At 36.0% G+C, this 26,803-nt stretch overlaps 1 protein-coding gene across 1 annotated transcript in view; it reads right to left on the reverse strand.

The window, feature by feature from the left end:
• The window catches only part of LOC145507884 (uncharacterized), a 542,600-nt gene that overhangs the window by 39,127 nt on the left and 476,670 nt on the right, over nucleotides 1–26,803 (reverse strand). Inside the window, exon 5 of the mRNA XM_081495372.1 lies at nucleotides 24,287–24,362. Within this exon, the coding sequence (XP_081351498.1) occupies nucleotides 24,287–24,362 (76 nt within the window). The remainder of the gene's footprint in view (nucleotides 1–24,286; nucleotides 24,363–26,803) is intronic.

Genomic DNA, 26,803 nt, shown 5'->3' on the forward strand with positions numbered 1-26,803 from the left:
TGGGACCTTCCATCGTATTGAGAAGATAAGATTAGCCATAGAGCAATAATCTACACTTTTGGTTCTAAATATGGATAAGCATCAGGATTATTGGGGAGCTTCTTAAATGCAGAAATGCACACACATGGTCCCCATTGTTGTTATTTTTTTAGTCACTAAGTCATGTTCAACTCTTTTGCGACCCCATGGACTACAGCCTGCCAGGCTCCACTGTCCATGGGATTTCTCAGGCAAGAAAACTGGAGTGGTTGCCATTTCCTCTTTAAAGGGATCTTCTCAACTCAGGGATCCATCCCCTGTCTCTTGCCTGCAGGTGGATTCTTTACCACCAAGTCACCTGGGAAGACCATGGACCCCATTAAGACACACTAATCTGTATGTAAGTTACAGCAACTTACAGAAGATTATGGATGATGTATAAACTCACAAGAGGTTTGCCTTTCTTCTCAGTACAGAACAGCTCCATCATAATACATAAATATAAATAAATGTGGTTGAAAGAGTCAAACACTTATTACGAGGTTAATAAAATGACTGTCAGCCATTGGCCCTCAAGCTGGCCTGCTGGAATTCCTGAGTTCCATTTACAATACTTCAAGTTTTATTCTATTGCTGGCTATTCAGTGCCTTCTAGTGTTTCTTGTGGGTGTTGCCATAATTGTAGGAAGGATCCAGGTTCTGGGCCGGTTGGGAGTCCTAGTCATTAGCAGACATTAGATGTTTCCATGGAGTGGAAACTTAAGTCTCACTCAGGAAGATTTAGGCTAGGAGGATTTGTGAGAAACCAGGTTCTACCATTTTTACAATCCCAGCTTCTGAAAACAGAGTTTCCTACCCTTTCCCCCTTCATGCCTAATCTGTCTATCTCTACCCTCTCACCACACACAGGGGGTAAGTTAAACATGTCCCCATTTGAGAAAGTGGGGGCTGGGAGGCAATTAGGCACCAATTGTCTATGACCTCTCATCTGAATTACCAGTTATATGAAAACTTGTATTAACACATATGTGTTAAGTATTACTGTAGTTTTATTATAATTATAGAGAATTTTGCTTGCCTAAAATTCTTTAAATGTTTATTTCATATCAATATTCAAATATGCAAATATAAAAAATATATAGTATAATCATATATATGTGTGTGTGTGGACATACATACACACATTTAAGAAATTTTTTAAAAAATTCGTCCAAATAATTTCAAATGGACATTTGCAATAATGACTCCAAATGAATTCTAATAATTGAATCATGGATGCCTAAAACATGCTTTCTTAAAAAACAACTGGCATCTAAGCAGAAATTCAGGTGTAACAGCCAGGATCACTCATAGAGTTTTTATCTGTTTTGAGTTTATTAAATAAAAACATATCTATTGTCCCATCCCATACAGACTCAAGCCGCTCTTTAGGATGAGTGATTAATAAAAGCTTTACCTAAATCCATAAAGAGAAATTGAGGTCAAATCCTAATCTGAACACAAGCCCTGTTTGCAAATTAGAACTCAAATCCTAATCCTTCTGAAGCTTGTCCATCACAGCTCGAAATGGCATTGTTGTTCTGATTTAAAATCTAGGCTCTCACATCTTTAACAAGTGATTGCTATTTCTTTGTATCATTAAACACAAAAGCTTTTAAATGATTTTTACCTAAAATGTACTCATAAACAGAGCTGAATATTCAGCTTGTCTTAAAAATGGGGAGGGATATGCTTTAAAATTCAAGCATTTAACAGAAAACATAGTTAAAGTATTTTTAGTTCAATATGACTCAATTTTCAGGTACAACTTTCAGAGATGAGCTGGAACTGATGCAATGATGTAAGGCCAGACATTTATATATATGATCTCCCTAAATTGATGGTAATTCTTAAGAAGGCTTATCAATGAAGATTAGGTTTGGCTAATAAAAAAATGAGATGTGTCTTTTTTTTTTTTCCTGTTGATTAAAACACAGAGATAGAAAATTCAAGACTGAGAGAATGGTTCCAGGTAATCTCCAGCTCAATTACTCCACTATCCCTTTAGGCTGCTCCTGTTTTTGTGGTTCAAATTATCTGCTAGAACCCCAGTCTCCCATTCACATTCCAGGCGGCAGATGCAGAAATGGAAGTGGAAGATAAAAGGATATACACCTTATCTTTGAAAGTAAGCATCTCCCAGAAGCATTACTTAACAATGTAACCCTTCCATTTATGTTACCAATTCATGGAGTTGTAACTAGTGACAAAGGAGGGTGGGGATTGAAACAGGAAAGCCATGTGCCTAGATAGTTATCATTTTTAATTAAAAAATAAGGAGAAAATATATGTATAGAGTATAACCAGAAGCTTCTCTTACTGAAGTGTGGTGTAATGGTTTTTGGGATAAATAAAATTTTGCCTGTGAAATTAAGATCCTAATATTTGTGTTTCCTGGGCCTGGCTTGATGAGCCTGGCAGGTACTGCATTTTATCCACAGTCTTGGACTAAGAATACTGGAGTGGGTTGCCATTTCCTTCTCCAAGGGATCTTCCTGACCCAGGGATCAAACTGAGGTTGCCTTCATTGCAAACGGATTCTTTACCATCTGAGCCACCAGGGAAGTCCATTTTGTTGGAAAATATATATACTGGACAATATTAGACAAATGAGGACAGATGGAAACCTTAGAAATAATGGAGAACCTAGAATACTATAATTTTAGAGTAAATATTTGTGGTTACACTTCAACTGGGCAGGATTCGGGAATAAGTTGCAACAGGAGACTCTAACAGCCACAGCAAAGAGAGTTAGTATTAAAAAAAAAAAACTCTGAAAAATAGAACCAACAAAATATTATAAAGGCATTCTGTGACACAGGCATGAACTGACTGCAACTGTAATAGCTCCCCAGACTATGTTTCTATAAGTTTGATAAAACATGGTGAAGATTTTTGCCTCTTTTTATTTTTTTGTCTGCTTTCTTTTTGTGCAAAGGCAGGGGGCGGGGGGCAGATTATATTAAGCAGCCAGTCTTCAACATTGCCAGAACCAAGAAACAAGTTGAACACTGCAGCTATAACTTTAGAACCAAAGGAAAGCCTTTATATGTTTGAATTACAGTAATGGTGGGGTGAAAGGCAGGGATAGTCACTTCAGTTGGACTAAATGATATAAAAATATATACATTTATACACATATAAATGTATACATACACACATATATATATTACCATACACATATATATGTATATAATATACATATACTGATCCATATAATATACATAACTGATCTGTTAGTGATTACTAATTATTTATGACCAAAATTTGTGAGCAAATCTGATGTAATTTTTAAAGAAGGGCTTCTTTATGATAATAATTCATTTTACTTATCATCTACTCTTTATTTCTATGCTATTAACGTCTCCCACAAACACTGAAACCCACTCTGAAAATCTAGCATCATAGAATGAAAAAACTGTGGTGTTTAAAATAATGACTTAAAGGAGGGAATCTGGTGCCAATATGTACGTTCTTATAATTATCCCAGAAAAGTTCCTAAGGGTTCTAAACTGCCTGAAGTTTCATTAATCTGGGCTAGGCTAAATTAAACATAAGATAGTTCAGCTGTGTTTGTTTTTAATTTGCAAAGGAATTTAGTGTTCCCAAAAGTGAGGAACTAGCAAACCAAGCTTCAATCAATCAGGAATATTTTGGGCATCTCTGCCAGTAGCATTAATGGGAAAGACCTGCTGTTATAACCCACAGGGTCTTTGGCAGGTCCTGAAATAAGAAAAAGGGAAATTTAAAAGAGAATATGAAGTCTAAAAAGCTGGCCAAAGGAATAAGTGGTAAAACTAGGATATGAAAGATTTAACTAAGTTGAGAGGGTTCCAGAGTTGAGGGAGACTTACATCAGAGAGTGAGAAGGTTTCAGTGAAATATTATTTTATAATTAACCTATAATTGTATTTATTTAACACAGATACATAATTAAAAATTTCAAGTCATACTATAAAACCTAATAAGAGTAAATTTCCATTCTCCCTGACCTCTGTCATGTTACCCATCAACAGATTTTAACTTGTTTTGTGTTTTCTTGTTATTTAGTACTCTATTTCTAAATATTAATACTAAACTTTTACTTCCTTCTTAGCTCTTAAGTGTTAGACATTAGCCAACTACAGCCTTTTATAGAAACTAACAATTTTCTTCACCACCTGCCCCACTCTTTGGGAGAGCTACAGCTAGGGATTTAGTTAAATACTATGATTTTGTAAATGGAATTCACTTCTGAACCAAGTAATACAGTATGTTTTATTTTCTTATGCATGTTATTGTTTTTCTACCAACTAATATTTGCATTTAAAAAATCATTTAATTTTTATTTACAGTGAATCATCCATAATGCTCAGACTCATGGGTTATACCTATCTCAATAATATTTTCCAAATGGTCCAATACATGAAATAATTCTTCAGTTCTATTTATTTATCTAACAATCTGTTTTTCTATAGACATCTGATGCACTCATGAATTTACCGTGGTTTCTAGGCCTGCTGCACAGCTATTATCCTGAGACTTCTTTTACTACTATCCTTTGTTGGATAGTAGTTGGATATCCTTTGCTCTTGATTCTGGTTTCCCCAAATCTTCTTTCATTTATATTCTTGTGTTGAGGTAGCGTGTCTTCAAGGAGAGCTTCCCAGGTGGCACTAGTGGTGTAGCACCTGCAAGGTTTGATCCTTGGTTTGGGAAGATCTCCTGGAGGAGGGCATGACAACCCAGTCCAGTATTCTTGCCTAGAGAATTCTACGGGCAGAGGAACCTGACTGGCTACAGTCCATGAGGTTGCAAAGAGTCAGACACAACTGAAGGGACTTAGCACACACGTACACATGTATGTCTTCCTGGAATTTCCTAAATAAGAATGTGTGGATGTTTAGCTAAACAAAACAATAAAAATGCTACAATTCTGAAGCTATAAAAATACTTTCATTCTACCCACATACTTAAATGTTAGCTTGGCTTCTAAAATCAGTTTAGTTCAGCTGCTCAGTCGTGTCTGACTTTTGCGACCCCATGGATTGCAGCACGCCAGGCTTCCCTGTCCGTCACCAACTCCCAGAGCTCACTCAACTCCCGGAGCTTAATCAAATTAATGTCCATTGAGTGGGTGATGTCCACTGAGTTGGCTTTTAAAATATTCTAAGTTAAAAATATTTTTCCCTCAAATTTAGGAAAGCATTGCTTTATCTTTTTTTCTACTGTCTTGTTTATAAACTCTGATGCCATTCCAGTTCCTGACGCTTTATATGTAAACTCTTCCCATCCCACCACCAAATCTCTTATGATAATTGTCATAACAATTGATTCTGATTACTTACTCTAAGATAGTACTTCATGAACTTTGTGTGCCTTTTAATAATAATTTAATCCTCACAATGGCCTTAGGTGATACATATTATCAATGTCAATCACACGTTACTGATGAGGAAACTGAGCACTAAGATGCCAAGTGAATTGTCCAAAGTCACGCATCTGACGAACGGGGCGATGGTGATTCCAGGCTGTCTGGTGCTAGACTCCATATGCATAAGCACTCTCCCTTTCTTTTTCATGTGTTCTGAAATGAGTACTTGGACTTTCAGTTTGGAGAAAACATTCAGTTATGGGAAACAGTTGTATGATTGGTTTTCTCTGATTTCTTTTTTTTCTATTCATTGGATTTTGAATACTCTCAATTAAATCTCTAATTAAATATTTTATTTTACTTTAAACATTAAATAATAGATTTATACTGCTTTTCAGGAAATTCTATGAATGATCCAACATTTCCATTTTCATTATTGTTAGTAGTCATAGTACTTAATTTCAGTGATCCTGTTTTTAATATGCAAGCATCATTTCCTGTTTCCTGGTTACTCCTTTTACTTAAAAGCACCTTGTTTCATTGATGGATTATCTTCCTTTCTTTTAGGATACAAAGTAGACATTGAGGTTTCCTGCTCCCTACTTTGTTTCTGTATCCCCAGAGTTACTTTTTTCTATTGTGTGCTTTGGTCTCTCTTTTTTTAGGCTAAAATCTTTCCTCAAATGATCAGAGCTTGTTGACTGTTACCATGAATGACCCAAGAAGGGAACTTCCAGTGTTGCTAATTGGGAGTAATTGAGTTTTTCAAGGTAAGCATTCTTCAGTCTCCTGCTTGGGGTTCTAAACCTTGAAGGAAGTGTTCTTTTAGTTAGGATAAAGGATAGACATTCCGAGGGTTCCACTGTTCAACACTAGACCTTTCTATATTCTAATTTCAGCCTCATATCCCAATCCTCTGCTGAGCCTGGAGTCCTTGAGACCAAAGTCTGTCAGTGTTGTTATTTCCAGAAACACCACACTGTTTCAATATGTATGTTTTGAGGGGTGAGGAAGTGAGTATTAGTCACCTGACTGTATCTACATTTTTGACTGATTTCTCTGTTTTGAGCTTCATACCTATTTCTTGTACTGGGATTCTAGTCACAGATTATTTCTTGCAGATAACTTCCTCTATAGAAAATTAGACTGTGGCTTCGATGGCTACCCACTCCAGTATCCCTGTCTAGGAAATCCCATGGACAGAGGAGCCTGGTGGGCTACATCTGTGGGGTCACAAAGAGTTAGACTCAAATGAGTGACTACCATTTCACTTTCACTTTTCCTCCTCTATGCTGCTGCTGCTGCTGCTGCTAAGTCGCTTCAGTTGTGTCTGACTCTGTGCAACCCCACAGACAGCAGCCCACCAGGCTCCTCCGTCCCTGGATTCTCCAGGCAAGAATACTGGAGTGGGTTGCCATTTACTTCTCCAAAGCATGCATGCATGCTAAGTCACTTCAGTTGTGTTCCACTCTGCAACCCCATGGACAGCAGCCCAGCAAGCTCCTCTGGCCATGGGATTGTCTAGGCAAGAATATTGGAGTGGGATGTAATTTCCTTCTCCTTCCTCCTCCATGGTAAGGCATCTTTCCATTCCTTCATCTGCTTTCTAACCCATGAAGATTTTTTTGCACTCCTTTATCCATTTTTATTCCTCTTTTCTCTCTCCTTTTTTTTTAAACTTTTATTTTATACTGGTGTATAGTTGATTAACAATGTTGTGTTAGTTTCAGGTGTACCATAGTAGGTCAGTTATACATATATATGAATCTATTCTTTTTCAAATTATTTTCCCATTTAGGTTGTTAAGCAATTGTGAGCCGAGTTCCCTGTGCAATACAGTAGGTCCTTGTTGGTTATCCATTTAAAATACAGCAGTGTGTGCATGCCCCTATTCTCTTTAATTTCTTTTATGAATTGATTTGTTTACCAATTTAATATTGTCTTTCCTCTTAGCTTAGTGGAATTTTAGGAGAGAGTAGAGATAAATGTTAAAAAATCAATGTATGTTTTCAAAGTTTGTATATTTTTAATGCTGATGTGTATACTTCATGCAGGTAAAATAACAAAGTGTATAACAAAGTACATAAAAGACATGTAATTAGAATCTTGGGCTCATGTTGCTAGGTAATAGATGATTAAAATAGTAAAACCCTCCACTATTTTTTCTTCTTTTTGTAAACTAGTTAATAAAGATTTCATAGGGGCATGGATTGGGACCTTTGTTATGGGGACAATGAGTGATACAACCTGACATATATCAAAATGTACTGGAGCAAAGGAAGAGAAATGGGCCACCAAGGAGGACAAATTGTAAGAAAATAAGATGATGTCTTATCAGAATGGATGAAATTAGGGGAGAGGAGTGCAAAATAGAATGAGAATCTTGATGCCAATGGCTACTAATATAAAATTCCATGACTTGAGCAATCACTGTTAGGAAAAAGCTTAACATATTTATTAAATTCATACTCACCATTACTGATACCATGTTACTAGCAAGTTCTCCCAAGCATTGCTCTTTTGTCTCTTATTAATACATGTCCCAAGATTTCTCTGAGTTGTCCTCTTTTCCCCCTAAGTCATGAATATCCAATTCGAGAGTGAAAGAATTGGTCAAGATAAGAAGAAAACGTGGTCAAGGTGCTTAGCCTTCTTTATGGTCTGACTCTCACATCCATACATGACTACTGGAAAAACCATAGCTTTGACTATACGATCCTTTATCAGCAAAGTGATGTCTCTGCTTTTTAATACACTGTCTAGGTTTGTCATAGCTTTTCTTCCAAGGAGCAAGTTTTTTTTTTTTTTTAATTTCATGGCTGCAGTCCCCATCCTCAGTGATTTTGGAGCCCAAGAAAATCAAATCTTTTACTGTTTTCCATTGTTTCCCCATCTATATGCCATGAAGTGATGGGACCAGATCTTTGTTTTTTGAATGTTGAGTTTTAAACCAGCTTTTTCACTCTTCTCTTTCACCTTCATCAAGAGGCTCTTTAGTTCCTCTTCACTTTCTGCAATAAGGATGGTGTCACCTGCATATCTGAGGTTATTGCTGTTTCTCCCAGTAATCTTGATTCCAGCTTGTGCTTCGGCCGGCCTGGCATTTCACATGATGTACTCTGCATATAAGTTAAATAAACAGGGTGACAATAGACAGCCTTGACATACCCCTTTCCCAATTTTGAACCAGTCTATTCCACATTTGGTTGTAAATGCTGCTTCTTGACTTGCATACAGGTTTCTCAGGAGGCAGGTAAGGTGGTCTGGTAGTCCCATCTCTTTAAGAATTTTCCACAGTTTATTGTGATCCATACAGTCAAAGGCTTTAGTGTAGTCAATGAAGCAGTCTTTTTTTTTTTTTTTTTTCTGGAATTGTCTTGCTTTTTCTGTGATCCAGTGGATGCTGTCAATTTGATCTCTGGTTTCTCTGCCTTTTCTAAATTCAGCTTCAACTTCTGGAAGTTCTCGGTTCACATACTGTTGAAGCCTAGCTTGGAGGATTTTGAGCATGACCTTGAGCATGTGAAATGAGTGCAATTGTGTGCATGATTACAAAGCAACTCATTGCAGTGTCAGGCATCAAACTCTGTTCTTTTAAACTTTAAGTTCCTTTATTACTATATACCTTGACCCTTTTCATAAATATTACCAATGAAAATTCATTTTGATTTTTAATATGTACCAATTCTCTTAGTTAAAACTCAATGTACATTCATTTGTGGGACTTTAATTTGGCCTTTCTAAATGAAACTGCTATTAAAAAACTTGCCAATACAAAACAAAACAATGACATTCCCTTGTGTGATATGCCTTATTGGGTGCACATTAACATTTCTGATTTTCTATGCATATTTTCTCCTTATTAAAAAATGTATGCACAGCTAATGTTTACTCAAGAGATGAATTATTTTGCAAGTGAAGAATTATCATTGTTATATTCAGTCACATTTCAACCTTACCAGCACCAAAACGGAGTCTTTGCTAGAAACTCTTTTGCAACAATGTTTTTTTAAAGCTCTCCAGCCAGCTTTAGTGATTGTAAAATATTTAGGTATTTTTTAAATGTTGGAGACCAAATAGAATAATGCATGAAAGCAATAAATAAATAAGCAGACAAATCACATCTAAAGACCAACAGATAGTGGGGCTTTTACAAAAGGATCGACCACAGAGGTTTTAAAATCCGTTTGATGGTTTTTATTTGTGGTGGAGAGATTCTTAAACAGATGAACCTCTGCCCTCAGAAGAGTACAGAGGAAGCAGTGAGGAAGGGTATTAGCAAACTAGCGAGACATGGTGACCACAATTATTGAGCTTTCTGGAAGGAACATATAGTGAAATTACTCAATCTGGCCATGCCCCAAAACCCAACTTATCTGTGGGCATGCCTTCCCCCAAGGGAAATTGCGTTCTTGAACGATCACATATTTTCTGCTCATCGCTGTCAGCAACCTGAAGAGGCTCCTGAAAGGATGGCTGGAAGAAGCACTCTTAAAGGGGTTCTATGAAACCACTTATCAGGATGGAGTTGGGTCACACTGACACAGTGCTCTTTGACTGTAGATATGTCCAACTGTTGAAGAGTTTACAAGAAGGCGCCCTTTAGATTTTGAATTTCTTTCTCACTCTCTTGCCTTCTCTTGTGGCAATGCTTTTTGTGTTTTTCAAAAATATCCACATTGACATTTATATGGATATCCGTGAGTTTTTTCGAGTAAGTAGTTTTCTTCACTTTAATCATTTTTATTTTCAAAAAATTTCTCATATGTCAAATTTTTGATGCACAATTTTCATTGATTACTAATTCATTTGGCAAACATGCTACCTTAGCCTTCACATTAATATGTTCATTGAAAATGACATAGAAGTAAGGGCATTTAGACCTACAGAGAATTAATTAGCATGTAATTCTCAGTATATCATCTAGTGTTAATTAGCAGTTAAACCATCTTCTTGTGCATGACCTGCTGATTTCAATACAGTGTTCTATTTTGGAGGCTCTAGGGGAACAAAACTTGAAAGGATACTTGGTCATCTTTTTTTGAAAATGAAATATGGAATCACAGTTTCAATTCTCCTGTGCTTTCTTTAACTGCTATATATTTTCTTCATTTTGTTCCTTTCTTAAGTCTAAGTATGAAGTATTTTGTCTTCTCTTTCTAATAATAACACAGGAGTCAGACCATTACTAGTTGTTAAGAGGGAAATAAATATTCACATTTAAGCCATTTTAAAAGTTAGAACTTTTTCCAGTTTTTCTTATTCACAAGTCTCACAAGAATGTTGAATATGATTGCTAGATAAATTTTTGTTTGAGATAATTTTACTGTTGTATGTTTTCTCATGTTTTTACACATATATGTTTTAGGGGCATACAGCTTTTTGAAGCAAAGAAATTTATAGAGAATCAACAAGTCATCAATATCAAATACTTAATTTTTTAAAAAAAATTATTGTTAATGTGGGCAGTGTGTATCTGAGAAGTTTGTTTATGTACATAGAGAAATAAAATAACCCATTTGAACAATTGCTATGGAAGTAAAAAATTTTAGCGCATTGATATTTATTCATTATAATAGATAACAACAGTGTAAGAGTGGTTGACCTACTCAAGTCATTCAAATTTACCTTTGAATGGCATAATTAACTATATCTAAAATACCAGAAATTAAGAACTCTTTAAAAACTGAAGAAATAGCATTTATGTCTATTTGAAAAGTGCTAGCATGACACCCAGACCTGCTGCCTCAGCATTCATGGGGTATTTTGTCCTCACTAATCTTCCTCCTTTGAATTGAGGCATGGTCCTCCCAATACTGGAGCCAAATCCTGGTGTCTGCATCTGTTTCTTTGATGACTATCACTGTGGTTCACAAATGTTTTAGGTTGATAATAAGATCAAGGATGCCAAAATACATTATTTAAAAAAAAAAATTCTATGACTTTTGGATATATAATCCTATTGAGAAGGGTTTCATTATAAAATTATCCTCTTCACTCAGAAGAACAACTTAGTGTCTGGACTCTCCACAAAGCATTTTTGCACATATTACCTCATTTGATCCTCACAGAAACTCAGAGCAGGTATAATTACAGTCATTTTACAAATGAAGAGAGAGTCTCCGAGAAATTCAGTCATTTCCCAAGGTAGTAAAGCTAAATAGGCGGTGCTGAAATCAAAAACAACACTTAGGGTTTCGATTTCTAGAACAAATTCCCTTCCCATTTTATTACTCTTCAGGATGTAGACCTCAAACTCTGTTTTTTAACTGACTTCCCTTGGGCTGGAGGACTTGGGAAAAAATAAGGCAATAGAGGGGGAAGGAAATGAAGAGCAGAAAGAAAGCTGATCTAGAATGAATTTAACACAAAGTTTCCAATCACATGACATTTCTGCATCCCAGGGAGAAGGAGGGGTTTTGTTCCTTCCAAGACCATTTCTCCATTTAGGATAATGTTTGCTGTGGGTTTGTCATATATAGCTTTTATTATATTGAGATATGTTCCTTCTATTCCTGCTTTTTGGAGGGTTTTTATCATAAATGGTGTTGAATTTTGTCAAAGGCTTTCTCTGCATCTATTGAGAAAATCATATGGTTTTTATCTTTCAATTTGTTAATGTGGTGTATTACATTGATTGATTTGCAGATATTGAAGAATCCTTGCATCCCTGGGATAAAGCCCACTTGGTCATGATGTATGATCTTTTTAATATGTTGTTGGATTCTGTTTGAATATACAAGCAACTCCTGCAGCTCAATTCCAGAAAAATAAATGAACCAATCAAAAAGGGGCCAAAGAACTAAACAGACACATCTCCAAAGAAGACATACAGATGGCTAACAAACACATGAAAAGATGCTCATTATCAGAGAAATGCAAATCAAAACCACAATGAGGTACCATTTCACACCCATCAGAATGGCTGCTATCCAAAAGACTACAAGCAATAAATGCTGGAGAGGGTGTGGAGAAAAGGGAACCCTCTTACACTGTTGGTGGGAATGCAAACTAGTACAGCCACTATGGAGAACAGTGTGGATTCCTCAAAAAACTGGAAATAGAACTGCCATATGACCCAGCAATCTCACTGCTGGGCATACACACTGAGGAAACCAGACTTGAAAGAGACACGTGTACCCCAATGTTCATCACAGCACTGTTTATAATAGCCAGGACATGGAAGCAGCCTAGATGCCCATCAGCAGATGAATGGATAAGGAAGCTGTGGTACATATACACAATGGAATATTACTCAGCCATTAAAAAGAATACATTCGAATCAGTTCTAATGAGGTGGATGAAACTGGAGCCTATTATACAGAGTGAAGTAAGCCAGAAAGAAAAACACCAATACAGTATACTAACACATATATATGGTATTTAGTCAATTGGTAAAGATAACCCTGTATGCGAGACATCAAGAGACACAGATAAATAGAACAGTATTATGGACTCTATGGAAGAGGGCAAGGGCGGGATGATATGGGAGAATGGCGTGGAAGCATGTAAACTATCATATGTGAAATGAATCGCCAGTCCAGGTTCAATGCATGATACAGGGTGCTCGGGGCTGGTGCACCGGGATGACCCGGAGGGATGGGAGGTGGAGGGAGGTGGAAGGGGGGTTCTGGAAGGAGAAAACATGTACACCCATGGTGGATTCATGCCAATGTATGGCAAAACAAATACAATATTGTAAAGTTAAAAAATAGAAAATAAACTAATTTAAAAAAAAAATAAAAAAATAAAGAGTCAAACACTAAAAAAAAAAAAAAAAAGACCATTTCTCATATTACTTCTATTTTTTTTTTTCCTCTTGGCCTCTCCACTGTGAAGCATGTGTGCCCTATCTTCATTCCTGGCCAGGGGTCCAGGGATTGAACCCGTGCCCCCTGGAGCGGAAGCATGGAGTCCTAAACATCGGAGCACCACAGAATTCTCATCTCATATTACTTCTTAATGGAACTTTTAAAAAGAGCTAAAATGTTTTTATCTTCATTTTAGAATTTGAATAGAAATGGTTCCTGACTCAGATGAGGAACTGATGAGACTGAGGCTTAATATCCTCAACCACTAAACATTTTAAAACTGATTTCCTATGTTGCATATTTAGATTAACAAATGTTTAAGGTAAGGACCTGGAAAATATTAAAAGTGCAATATTTTTATAAGCAGTCCCATCACTTTGAATCAGTTAGAAAGGTGAGTTAAATGTAATGCAAATTCTTTACACATCAGACTTCATATTTTTAGAGCTCTCTTATAGGGACAGAATAAACGCTCAGAGCACTGGCTCTGTACTCAGATGACAGAAGTTCAAATCCATGTTCTGTCAGTTACTAGATTCTTGACTTCCAGCAATACGACTGATGTCTCTGTGTCTTAGTCTGTTTTAAAAATTAAGTGAGGCAGTGTGCTTGCAATTAAGCAAAAAACACTGGCTATTACGCTTACCATCAAATATTCAAAGAAAATAAAGTGCCTGGCATCTTATGTCATCTCATAATAGGGGTGTTCTAGAAAAGGCACTCTGTTCTTTATTATTTTATTAGTTAACTTTGTGTCACCATGGTTTTCATGTTTCTATATAACTCTTAGATGATTTTTACCATATTAGTTTAAATGTATATATACTTACATTTTTGTATTTATATATTACATGGGTAAAGACACATTTCTGCAACATTTTTCAAAGTCTTTTAAAGTAAGGAAACCATGGAATTTCATCAATTTGCCAGTCATTTGGCTATAAAATACCAAATAATTGATTTTATTTTTTGAATTGTGCTTCATAAATGTAATTGATATTTTTTCTTTTTACCTTATAATTGAGTTGACTTGTTGATGTTGGCATTTTATTCAAATAGCCCAAGTTGGACATTTTTGGAAATTGCTTATTGTCCAGCCTCTTGAAGTACCATTAACACATTTTTTTCTGACAGTGCTTTGAAAATATTCATGCAGCTTTCAAAAATTCTTAATTTATTTCCAGATAGGATATCATATATTGGAAAGATCTGACTCAGCATGAAATATTTACAGTAAAAATTATTTTATCCTAATAAGTGTACTTAAAATGTGTTTGTGCAGAAAATTTCTTCCAGCTTTATTTCTATTATAGCTTTTTTATTCAGCCTCTCACCTTGAACACAGGGAGTTTTATGAAGAACTGTGTTATCACTTCGATTTCAGAAGTTAAACGCAAATTTCACAGAGGTGGTCCTCTCATATCCCTTTTCTCTTCCTTCCCCTTAAGGAAATTATTTTAAAAATGTTTGGTAACTATTTCCTCCTCACAACTCAGAGTCACCCTGGTTTAGTCCTTGGAGAAGAGGACATGTTATTGAACATATGATTACAAAATCTTAACACAGAAGCTGAAAGAATTCAATCTGATTCACAGTTTCCAAATTAAATATTGCACATATCTAGAGGAAACTGGAGATAGTAACTTTTATCTCTGTCTTCCTCTTGCGTCTATTGTCTTTGAATTATTTCAGCCAACTTTTTATTCCTTTCAAGTCCAAAGTTCCAGTGAGATCTATTTCTTGCATGGTAGTAGCATAATAGGGTTTAATGAAGTGGCCTGCAAGTCTATAGGAGTCATAAATTTAAACTGGTTGGCTTCTTTATTAAGTCATGGTAGGGGAAGTGGTGATAAGGAAGTAATTCTTAAAACATAAACTTCCTTCAGTGGTTTCTGAAATGAGTTGTTTTATAAAGTTGAAAACAATGTTTTACATTTCTTGCTGTATTGGGTGACAAGGTAAACTGTAGTATATTATTTGATATGGATAAGTTACAAGGGATCTTTCTCTTATTATAAATGCCTGAAGGAGGTGGTCTACATTTGTTGAGATAGCCTCAGGGCTTTCTCCTGAGATACCTCAAAGAGTTTGCCAGGATGTCTTTATTGAAATAATAAGTATTTGGAGAAATCTATCTTTCTTTGATTTTATGATTCCTTATCTTTTGGAGTTTTATTTAAAAGAGGCCTCTTTAAAATTATAGACATGTTCTTTTTAAAATGATGGCATTTCTTTTTCATTCATTTCTGTACATTTAATATTCTTTGCTTAAGCAATATGTGGTGGGAACTTTGTCAGGGACTGGGGGAAATAACTTGAAATGGAAAGAACCTGCTTTCAAAGTATTTACCTATGACTATTAAGTTGCAAGCAAGATATAGCTGGTGATCACTTTCATTTTTCTGTTTCATGTCATACAATCACGTGATAACTTTTAGTTTCTTTTGGTCTTCAAGGAAATTAACACATTTATATTCTGGGAAGATACAATTCTCTTCATAGAATCCAAATTGGTATGTCTTGCATTACCTGGGTAATTCTTCTTTCATCCCAAGTTTAAAACGCAAATTGTCAGTTCATTACTTTTTTAACCCCGCGTTAACAAATTTTTATTGTGAAAAAATACACTTGGTATGAAATTTACTACTTTAACCTTTTCTAAAGGCACAGTTTAGTGCCACTTAATATTTACAATGTTATACAACCATCACCAGGCTTCCTTGGTGACTCAGTGGTAAAGAATCCGCCTGCTAATTCAGGAGACATGTGTTTAATACCTGGATCAAGAAGAGCCCCTGGAAAAGGATGTATTCTTTCCTGGGAAATCCCATGGACACGAGAGCTTGGTGGGATACAGTCCATGGGTCGCAAAAGAGTCGGACACAACTTGATGACTAAACAACCACAACCATCTATCTAGTGCCATACTATCTTCATCACCCATACTCATTAAGCAGTCATTCCCCATTCTCCTTTGCTCCCAGTCCCTGGCTACCACTGATCTGCTTTCTGTCTCTGTAGATTTGCCTATTCTGGATATTTTATATAAATAGAATCATCCATTGTGCGGTCTTTTGTGTCTGGCTTCTTCACTTAGTATGCCGTTTTCAAAGTTCATCCATGAGGGAACTTATACCACTATTCTTTCTTATGACTGAACAATAGTCCATTGTATGGCTATACCACATTTGGTTTATTCGTTCATCAGTTAATAGACATATAGCTTGTTTCCACCAGTTACTCTTTGTTTTTTTGGCTGCTCTGAGTTTTCACTGTTGAGCGTGGACGATCTCAAGTTGCAGCGAGCAGGGGCTGCTCTCTAGTGCGGTGTGCGGGCTTCTCATTGCAGTGGCTGCTTTTGTGGAACACAGGCTCTAAGGTGCATAGGCCTCAGTAGTTGTGATGCACAGGCTTCGTTGCCGTGCAGCATGTGGGATCTTTCCCAACCACGGATCTAACCAGTGTCTTTTGCATTGCAAGGCAGATTCTTAACCACTGGACTAATAGGGAGGCCCTCCACCAGTTACTCTTATAACGAACTGTGCTACATACTCAAGTAAAATTTCAGTATATTTACTTGCTTTAAGTAGTATGCAAATAATAAAAATTCATTTGAAATCAGATAGAAATGTTTCTTATACTGTATCATGGACTATTTTATCTTCTTTCAAGGCTTGTAATTTAATGTGGTGTAAGAAATATAGACTTGGTATTTTAACCAGTGGGGGCTGCTATGCCTCTTTCTTATAATGTCCTAAGTTACTTAGGTAGTAGGTTCTTTTTTTGTGTGCTTCTTTTTTTAATTTATTTAGCTTAATGGGAGACTAATTACTTTACAATATTGTGATGGTTTTTGCCATACAATGACATGAATCAGCCACAGGTGTACATGTGTCCCCCCTGTCCTGAACCTCCCTCCTACTTCCCTCCCCATCCCATCCCTCTGGGTTGCCCCAGTGCACCAGTTTTGAGTGCCCTGCTTAATGCATTGAACTTGGACTGGTCATCTATTTCACATCTGGTAATATGCATACTTCTATTGAAAGGCATCCTGGTAGACAATTAAAATCAAGCTATAATGGAAAAGTCTTTTCTCATCAGATTAGTGATATGCCTCTTCCTCTTACAGCATTGGAAAATAGAATAAAAAGAGATTGCATGATGTCTCATAATTTCAAAATATTATAAAGTGAAATTTGAATTCATTGTTTTGATTCTGAAGATTCCACAGCTCTTGGAAGTCAAGTTGGCAGCTTCAGTTATAAAGCAATGACTTACCCCTGGCCTTGTGTGTTACATGTTTTGAAAATGAAGGTCAGGATTCTGAGGTTGCCCCTCCTCTTTCAGAAAAGCATAATGAGATCTTTCACTCTACTACAGCAGCCCCTAGAGGCAAGCAGATGAGACCTCAGTTTAATGTCTCAGCTGAAGGGCAGACAAGCAGAGCCATCACTAATACCCAGCAAGCTGAGAACTCTGCCTTGGTGGTGCAGTTAAAACCTCAGCGACAGGCAGCAGCAGTTTTTAATTTATAAGGATGAAAATGGATTGAGACTTTTTTTCTGGGAAGAAAATAAAGTCATAATACATTTTTCAAGATATGCTTAGTTGCACTTAAGTGTCCCTCAGGGCATTCCATTAATGAGGAACAGAGATTACAAGAAACAGATATAGATATGTAACAGTGTTGAACTAACATGTTTTTCCTTTCTTTAAACCTGAAAAAGCACATAATGTCCTTTCAGTATATTTGAAAAACATTTACTTAAAGTTAAATCTGTTACTTACAAAGCCATAATACTATGTGAAACCATATGGTACACTGTCTATCATGGTAATTACAAATCCTGATTTTATAGCACCCTAGGGATATCATAAAATTTGAAAATTATTTTTAATTAAAAATGCATAGTAACTTCAATGTAACACATTCTCTATAGACCAGAATTCCTCTTAAAATAGATTTACTTTAGCCTCTGCCTACATGGGTTTTGTATCAAAATGACTTCATGTTAGATGCATTTATTTATAGAAACAATTTAAAGAACTGGCATTGAAGCCTGTATTAAATCATTTATTCATATGTTCTTTAGAACTGAGATAACTACAAAATCAAGTAGCATACAATAAGATATGTCAAGTAATAATGATATGTTAAATAATAAAGATATATCAAATAATATGAAATTATTGAGGATAGTTGGGGCTAGGAATCATATATTTAATTTTGTATCCTTTTTTAAAAAAGTTTTTTAATATCTGTCTCTCAGATAATATTAGAAATTTTATGTATTCTCAGGAAGAGAGTGAAATTGTAAATCACATCAATTGTGTGTGTGTGTGCATTTGTATATACACATTTTTCTGTTCAACACACTCAAAACCATTCAGTTTTATTAATTAACATATATTAAGTTCAGAATAGTCTAAATAAAGAGTTTTAAAATCTCTGTGTGATCCTTGATCAAAAGACAGATTATAAGCATTCAAGAGACATTCTTTTTCTTCTGATATAATGATCTGAGAATTTTACTTTTCAAAACAGAGGCTAATTATTTAGTAAACATAAAGGTACATCAATTTTATGATCTTTTATACTTTTCTTCAATATCTGTGAAGATTCCTTTACGAAAACCATGTCAGCTAATATTGATAACCTCTATCTACTGCTATTATGAAGAAACACTTGGATTTTAACAAACTGCCAACTTTTTATCCTTGTAAAGCAATTTGCAACATTGTATGTGTAGTATACAAATACATATACATCTGGTTAAAACCAGAATACTAGAATTTCATTCTCCCTTTGCATGAAAACCAAGAGTCCTCTTGGAAACATTCTTCCTCTTATCAGGTCAATTTTAATTTTAAATGTGCATTTAAGTTACAAAAAATGTGTAAATTTTTGGTTTATTTGGTCCACCTCTAAGACACACCAAAGAAAGTCCTTCAACTTTCAAATGATATGAAAGAATCATCAATAGAATGAAAAAAACAACAAAAACTGAAACTGAAACTAAGAGATATCATTTGTTATAATAGTCAGCCCTGAGGTAAACGTTTCTTTTACAATACTAATGAGTTAAAGAAGAAAAACTTTTCTTAGTATGTATCTCAACTTATCCATTTATTAAAAATGAAAAAAAAAAAGGCCTGACAATAGCCAGGATATAGAAACAAACTAAATGTCCCTCAACAGTTCAGTTCAGTTCAGTTCAGTCGCTCAGTTGTGTCCGACTGTGACCCCATGAATCGCAGCACACCAGGCCTCCCTGTCCATCACCAACTCCCGAAGTTTACCCAAACCCATGTCCATCGAGTCAGTGATGCCATCCAACCATCTCATCCTCTGTCATTCCCTTCTCCTCCTGCCCGCAATCCTTCCCAGCATTAGGGTCTTTTCCAATGAGTCAACTCTTCGTATGAGGTGGCAAAAGTATTGGAGTTTCAGCTTCAACATCAGTCCTTCCAATGTACACCCAGGATTGATCTCCTTTAGGATGGATTGATTAGATCTCCTTGCAGTCCAAGGGACTCTCAAGAGTATTCTCCAACACCACAGTTCAAAAGCATCAATTCTGTGGCGCTCAGCTTTCTTCACCGTCCAACTCTCACATCCATACATGACCACTGGAAAAACCATAGCCTTGACTAGATGGACCTTTGTTGGCAAAGTAATGTCCCTGCTTTTAAATATGCTATCTAGGTTGGTCATAACCTTCCTTCCAAGGAGTAAGAGTCTTTTAATTTCATGGCTGCAATCACCATCAGCAGTGATTTTGGAGCCCCCCAAAATAAAGTCTGACACTGTTTCCACTGTTTCCCATCTATTTCCCATGAAGTGATGGGACCAGATGCCATGATCTTAGTTTTCTGAATGTTGAGCTTTAAGCCAACTTTTTCACTCTCCTCTTTCACTTTCATCAAGAGGCGCTTTAGTTCTTCTTCCCTTTCTGCCATAAGGGTGGTGTCATCTGCATATATGAGGTTATTGATATTTCTCCCGGCAATCTTGATTCCAGCTTGTGCTTCTTCCAGCCCAGCGTTTCTCATGATGTACTCTGCATATAAGTTAAATAAGTAGGGTGACAATATATAGCCTTGATGTACTCCTTTTCCTATTTGGAACCGAGGATGGATAAAGAAGTTGTGGTATATATATACACAATGGAATATTACTCAGCCATAAAAATGAATGAAATCAGATCATCTGTGGAGATGTGGATGGACTTAGAGACTGCCATACAGAGAGAAGTTAAGTCAGAAAGAGACAAACAAATATTAACCCATATTAATATGTGGAATCTGTAAAAATGGTATAGATGATCTTATTTGCAAAACAGAGACACAGACACAGATGTAGAGAACAAATACATGGACACTAAGGAGGAGAGGGGTGTTAGATAAATTGGGATATTGGGAATGATATATATACTTTATTGATGCTATGTATAAAATAGATAACCAGTGATAACCTGGGCTTCCCAGGTGACGCTAATGGTAAAGAACCTGCCTGCCAGTGCAGGAGATGTAAGAGACACGAGTTTGATCCTTGGGTTGGGAAAATCTCCTGGAGGAAGGTATGGCAACACACTCCAGTATTCTTGCCTGGAGAATTCCATGTACAAAGGAGTCTGGCGGGCAACAGTCTATAGGGTTGCAAAGAGTTGGACATGACTGAAGCAATTTAGCATAGCACAATGAGAACCTATTGTATAGCTCAGGAACTCTATTCAGTGTTCTGTGGTGACTTAAATGGGAAGGAAATCCAAAAAAGAAGGGATATATGTATAAGTACTACTGATTGACTTTGCTGTACAGTAGAAACTAACACACACTCCAGTGCTCTTGCCTGGAAAATCTCATGGATGGAGGAGCCTGGTGGGCTGCAGTCCATGGGGTTGCTAAGAGTCGGACACGACTGAGCGACTCCACTTTCACTTTTCCCTTTCATGCACTAGAGAAGGAAATGGCAACCCACTCCAGTATTCATGCCTGTAGAATCCCAGGGACGGCGGAGCCTGGTGGGCTGCCGTCTATGGGGCCGCACAGAGTCGGACACGACTGAAGCGACTTAGCAGCAACAGCAGCAGAAACTAACACAACATTGTAAAGCACAACTGACTTTGTGTGTTGATTTTGTATTCTTCAACTTGCTCCATTTTTTTATCAGTTTTAACAGTTTCTTGTGGTGTCTCAGATTTTCTATACATAAGATCGTGTTATCTGCAAACGTAGATAATTTTACTTTCTTCTGTTCAATATGGATGCCTTTTATTTCTTTTTCTTGACTCATTGCTCTGACTAGAAGTTCCAATACTATGTTGAATAAAGGTAGCAAAAGTGATCATTCTTGTCCTGTTTTTTGACCTTAAAGGAAAATATTTCAGTCTTTCACTGAAGATGATGTTGCTGTGGGATTTTCATATATTGTAATGTTTGTTATTTTAACTACAAAGTGTGTGGTAATTTGCATGTAATAATAGAAAACTGATATAATAATTTAAAATGCTATTCAAATAAAACATAGTTAGAGGTGGACCATATGTGTCTTGTTATCTCTTCTCTAGTACAAGATCCAAAGAAGAATTTAAATAGGGGAAATGTCACAAAATAATATATTTCTAAAGAGAAATAACTTTGCTTTCATGTATAAGAGTCAACTTCATCTGTGCACTCAGAATATCCAGTATTATGTCTCCCAATTAGGTTAGTTTAGATGAAACATCTTACTATAATCTATCTATTCTACTCAGTATCTCTACTTAGAAAGTAGAAACTTTCAATACTGAAAAGTCATGTATATTGGTCTGAGTTTGGCTATCTAGACACTAATATCCTGCTTTTTCTATCTTTCAAAGAGTTTAGTTTGAGATTAAGACAGAATAACAGCATAATGTGTATATATACAGATACACAATCTCACTGTGAAAATATAAACTGTATTACAAGTGCATAGACATATTTAAAAGTGGAATTTATACTTTCTCTTTTCCTCTCTCTCTCTCTCTTGATTTAAAATTTCCTCTTCTTCCTAATTACTCACCAAAATATTTACATTATATTGTTGGTCTGTTCAAGATCTTTAATAAGATATGATGAAAATTCAGGAAATATTCTTATTACTAAATAAATATAATATGTTCTTTTAAAAGGACAACCATTAGACTAAATTATATGGAATAGAGAAAAAGTGTCATGAAGATTTCATGGAAAATATAATTTAATATTTATTAACTAAATCCTAGGCTTCTCTGGTGACTCACTCAGTAAAGAATCCGCCTGCAATGCAGGAGACCCAGGTTCAATCCTGGGTTGGAAAGATCCCCTGGAGAAGGAAATGGCAACCTGCTCCAGTATTCTTACCTGGGAAATCCCACAGGTAGAGGAGCCTAGTGGGCTATAGTCCATGTAACCGCAAGAGTCAGAGATGACTTAGCAACTAACCACCAACAACTAAATCCTGGGTTTTCTTTCTTGTCTCATTTATAACAACTGCCTTTTAAATTTATGGTTTCTAATATGGCTGAAGCCACAGCCTTTTGTCTCTAACCATATCACCCTTAAGAATAAGGACTCGGTCAGATTACTTGGGCTCAGATCTTAAACACATTATATATTTGTTTTGTAAATTTGAATGAGTTTTGTAATCTCTCTGCCACTCTTGTTCATTTGAGATTTCCAATTTGCTGTAGAATATTTACTTTAGAGTATCCATATCAAAAAAGATAAATCCTATATTAAATTTTCTTTAACCTGATTCAACATCCATAAGATCCATTTCCATGCATGTTCCCCAGGTTTATGACAAATCAGCAAAATTTGCAGTCATTTCAATGTGGCTTTCTCCTTCTTATAAGCCATATTTAAAGTCCTGGTCTCTGTGGCTACAGTCTGATTATAAATCTGGAAGCAATGGGAGGTTATGGGGTATGTTATGAAGAGGATTAGCAATTCCCAGTAATTCAACTATTTCAGGATTGTCCTTTACAGTTTCCTTAGGTAGGATGAGACTAATTTTTTTGAACAAGGACAGAAAATCTGCTTATACAGGCAAGGGAGACTCAGAAGTATTTAGGTATCAAGCTCCGCAGCTTCATTAGAATCTGTTCCATAGAATTCCATCCATATTTTCAGATAAAACTTCTTCCTAATGAATGTCCTAACTTTAATATAAGAGATTCTTTGAAGTTATAAATTTAATTTGATTTCTAATTAGCCAAAAAACAGTTTTAGACTTTGGGACTGTTTTTCAGGAATTTCAGTCCTCTAGCTATAGAAGATAAAAATTTATTTAGGACAGATTTGAAAGTGTTCATCTCTCTTATTCTTGACTGAAAAGTTAAAACTTTGAACTCATGTGTACTTCTCCCAAGTCTTCATGAACACTTAGAAGCAACCAGCCAACCTTATTGTACTCTTTATTTTTATAAACTATTCTGCTGCAAAAATTACATGGTCACCCAATTCCATCTACAGACATTTGATTACAGATGTCTCCAGGTGATATTTTAAGTAACCACTTTGCCATGTCTACTTTACCACTGTCCATGGGATCATCAATGTCTTGAAGTACAATTATATCAAATGACCAATTCTAGAAAGCTCAGAGCCATTTCAAAGAATAATTTCATAAGATTCTTCCTCCCTAAATCCCTATCTGGTATGAATTTCTCTATCATTTAAGGTTCACTTAGGGCAGAAGAACAACTCTAAGTGACACAATAGAGGATCAGTTGTAAGGAGAAAACTGTAGGAAGTTGTGGCTACTGTGGAAAGTATCTGATGAGAACGTGAAGTTACTGTAGATCAGGAGGATCAGCAGTCAAGACGAAAAGTGAGGCATGATGTAGAGGAAAGAAAAAAACAACTGTAACTCATGAAAACAAACTATCTGCTCATGGCTTCTCATCTTGATGATGTAGTGATATGCAAAAGAGGCTGATGCTCTTACCTGGCCCACAGTTTGAAAAAGCTGAGGAGTTTTACCTGATGCTCTTCACCTGACACACTGGGATCTAGAATCTCTGCAATTCTTGCTGTTGCCCCACACCCTCTTCTGTAAGATAGAAGATCAGTGACAATGTGCATGAGCCCCACTGACCTTTAGAGAGTGATGGCTGCTGCTTCATTTCAGCTCTGCATATCTCACAGACATGTCTCTTGTGGCCAAACCTAAGCTGGAAAGGAAAAATCAGAGAATGTAGTTCCATTTAACTAAGTTGATGATGTACATAGCTATCATAGCAGGAAGTTATCATTATGTGAAGCCAAAGAATTCAATAACTTTTCAAACATTTCTGAAATCAGTCTCCTCTGCTCTCATTATTCCATGGAACTCATCATCTCAGCCCTTCAATCCTTCAATTTGTGGAGAACTGTATTGCATTTTGACCTGTTACTTAAAACTGCTAACATTTCATATCTTACTTATGGGTTTAATTTCCATCATGTGTGCTATTATTTCTCTTGGTCAGGTTCCCTTGTTTCTATATTTAATATTTTGTTTGCATATAATAGAGCCCAAATTTGTGAAAATTGTGAAAAAATAAAACAGGACTAAAAATAAAGACTATATAATTTAATAACAATTTTACTCATGCCATTTAAGTTCTAGGATTAAGGTTTTTCCTTTCAGGTACTCCATGACCTAGCCAGATAATACTAACAAAACATGGGGTCTGACTAGATTTGGAAGTGTTTCCATAATCTTGCAAAGTCTGAAAGATCTATCATTGGAAAAAGTTCTTAAAATAGGAAAAACATATTACCTAGTGCCGAGTGAATTTGACATAAAAACTGACATTTAAGAACTTGCTCTGCTGCTTTACTTTCTCCAGAAGTTTTTTGTTTTTTTTTCAAAGTAGCAGGGGACCATCTCTGATTATGGTATCAGTCAACATGAAAGCTATGCTTTAAAGGAAACCATGTCTTGTTACAATTGTTATCAGTGTTTCCTGCCATTACTACACACCCAGGATTCTCAATGAGTTTATTTAATGTGAGAAGCGTGATGTTGCTGACTCTGAAATGGTAAATAAATTTTAATGAAATAGCCAACTAGCCATTTAAAAAGTTTGTATCCTGGTCTAATGGGTTTAAAGCATGTGCATATTTTAACTTGCATTCCATATTGTCCATTTTTGTGATGATTAAACAGTTGTTACTACAGAATTAACAAACAGATTAAAAAGTAATATATCTGCTAAAAGACATTATTGATTCCAGGCATCCAAACTGAACAGAAAAAAGTAAAATTATCTACGTTTGCAGATAACATGATGTTATGTATAGAAAACCCAGGAGATACCACAAGAAACATCCCTATACTCATGAGGTGAAAGACTTAAGAAACTGATACTCCTCAAAGCTATCTAACAGATTCAATGAAATACCTGTTGAAACTCTAATAATGTTTTTAGTAGAAAAAGAAACCCTTCCTAAAATTCATGTGAAATCTTAAGGGAACCCAAAAAGTCAAGATAATCTTGATAAAGAACAAAGTGGCTGTCTCATAGTTTCTAATTTTAAAACTTACTACTGCTGTTAGTGCTAGTCGTGTCAGACTCTCTGTGACCCTATGGACTGTAGCTGCCAGGCTCTTCTGTCCATGGGGACTCTCCAGGCAAGAATATTGGAGTGGGTTGCCATGCTGTCCTCCAGGGTATCTTCCTGACCCAGGGATCGAACTCGTGTCTCTTATGTCTCCTGCACTAGCAGGGGGGTTCATTACCATTACCACTAGTGCCACTCAGAGCTCCAGTAATCCAAACGGTGTGTTAGCAGCATGAACATAGATATACAGACCAACGAAATAGAATATGTAGTCCTGAAATAAGCCCTTACATATATGGTCAAGTGCCAAAGACATTCAGTAGGGACAAGATACCCTTACAACAAACAGTATTGGGAGAACTGAATATCCACACACAAAATAATGAAGTTGAAATGTTATATACATCATATACAAAAGAGTTTGTGTTCTCAATAAGCTAATTTATAAATTTTACACAATCCCACCCCAAAACATCAACAAGTTATTTTTTTGTGGAGCTAAACAAATTATGAAGCAAAGCAAACTTGCAAGAAAAGATAGGATAACACTGAGGGGGGAAAAAAAAGCCCATGAGGGAATATACTCTTCTCAGGCATTAACATACAGTAAAAATTCTATAATTACAACATTGTGGTACTAAGCATATGAATGGGCAAACTTTGTGTTAGAACAGAATCGAAAGTTTAGAAATAGATAAAAACACAGTTTAAAAAATAAATATGAAAAGTCCCTGAAGTATAGGAAAATACACAAAACTTCACTTGTAATCAGAGAAATGAAAATTTAAAAAACTGTAATATCATGTCTCACCTATCGAATTGCTGCAAATTTAAAAGAATAGCAACATTTCTGTTAGGCAAGTCTGTGGGAAAGCAGGCATTTTCATATAATTTCTGGTAGCCATGAAAATCAGTACAAACTTTGCGGAATGGAACCTGAAAGTCCATACTGGTAGCAGTCAATCAACCAATAAACATAAATAAATAGAGTAGGAAAGCTTTTCCTTACAGTAGAATGTCAACTAATAAATGTGTGCTCAGTTGCTCCGTCGTGTTTGATTCTTTG

This window comes from Giraffa tippelskirchi, chromosome 5 (genome assembly GCF_054371585.1).
Source record: "Giraffa tippelskirchi isolate mGirTip1 chromosome 5, T2T-mGirTip1v1.2.pri, whole genome shotgun sequence".
Classification (NCBI taxonomy): Eukaryota; Metazoa; Chordata; class Mammalia; order Artiodactyla; family Giraffidae; genus Giraffa; species Giraffa tippelskirchi.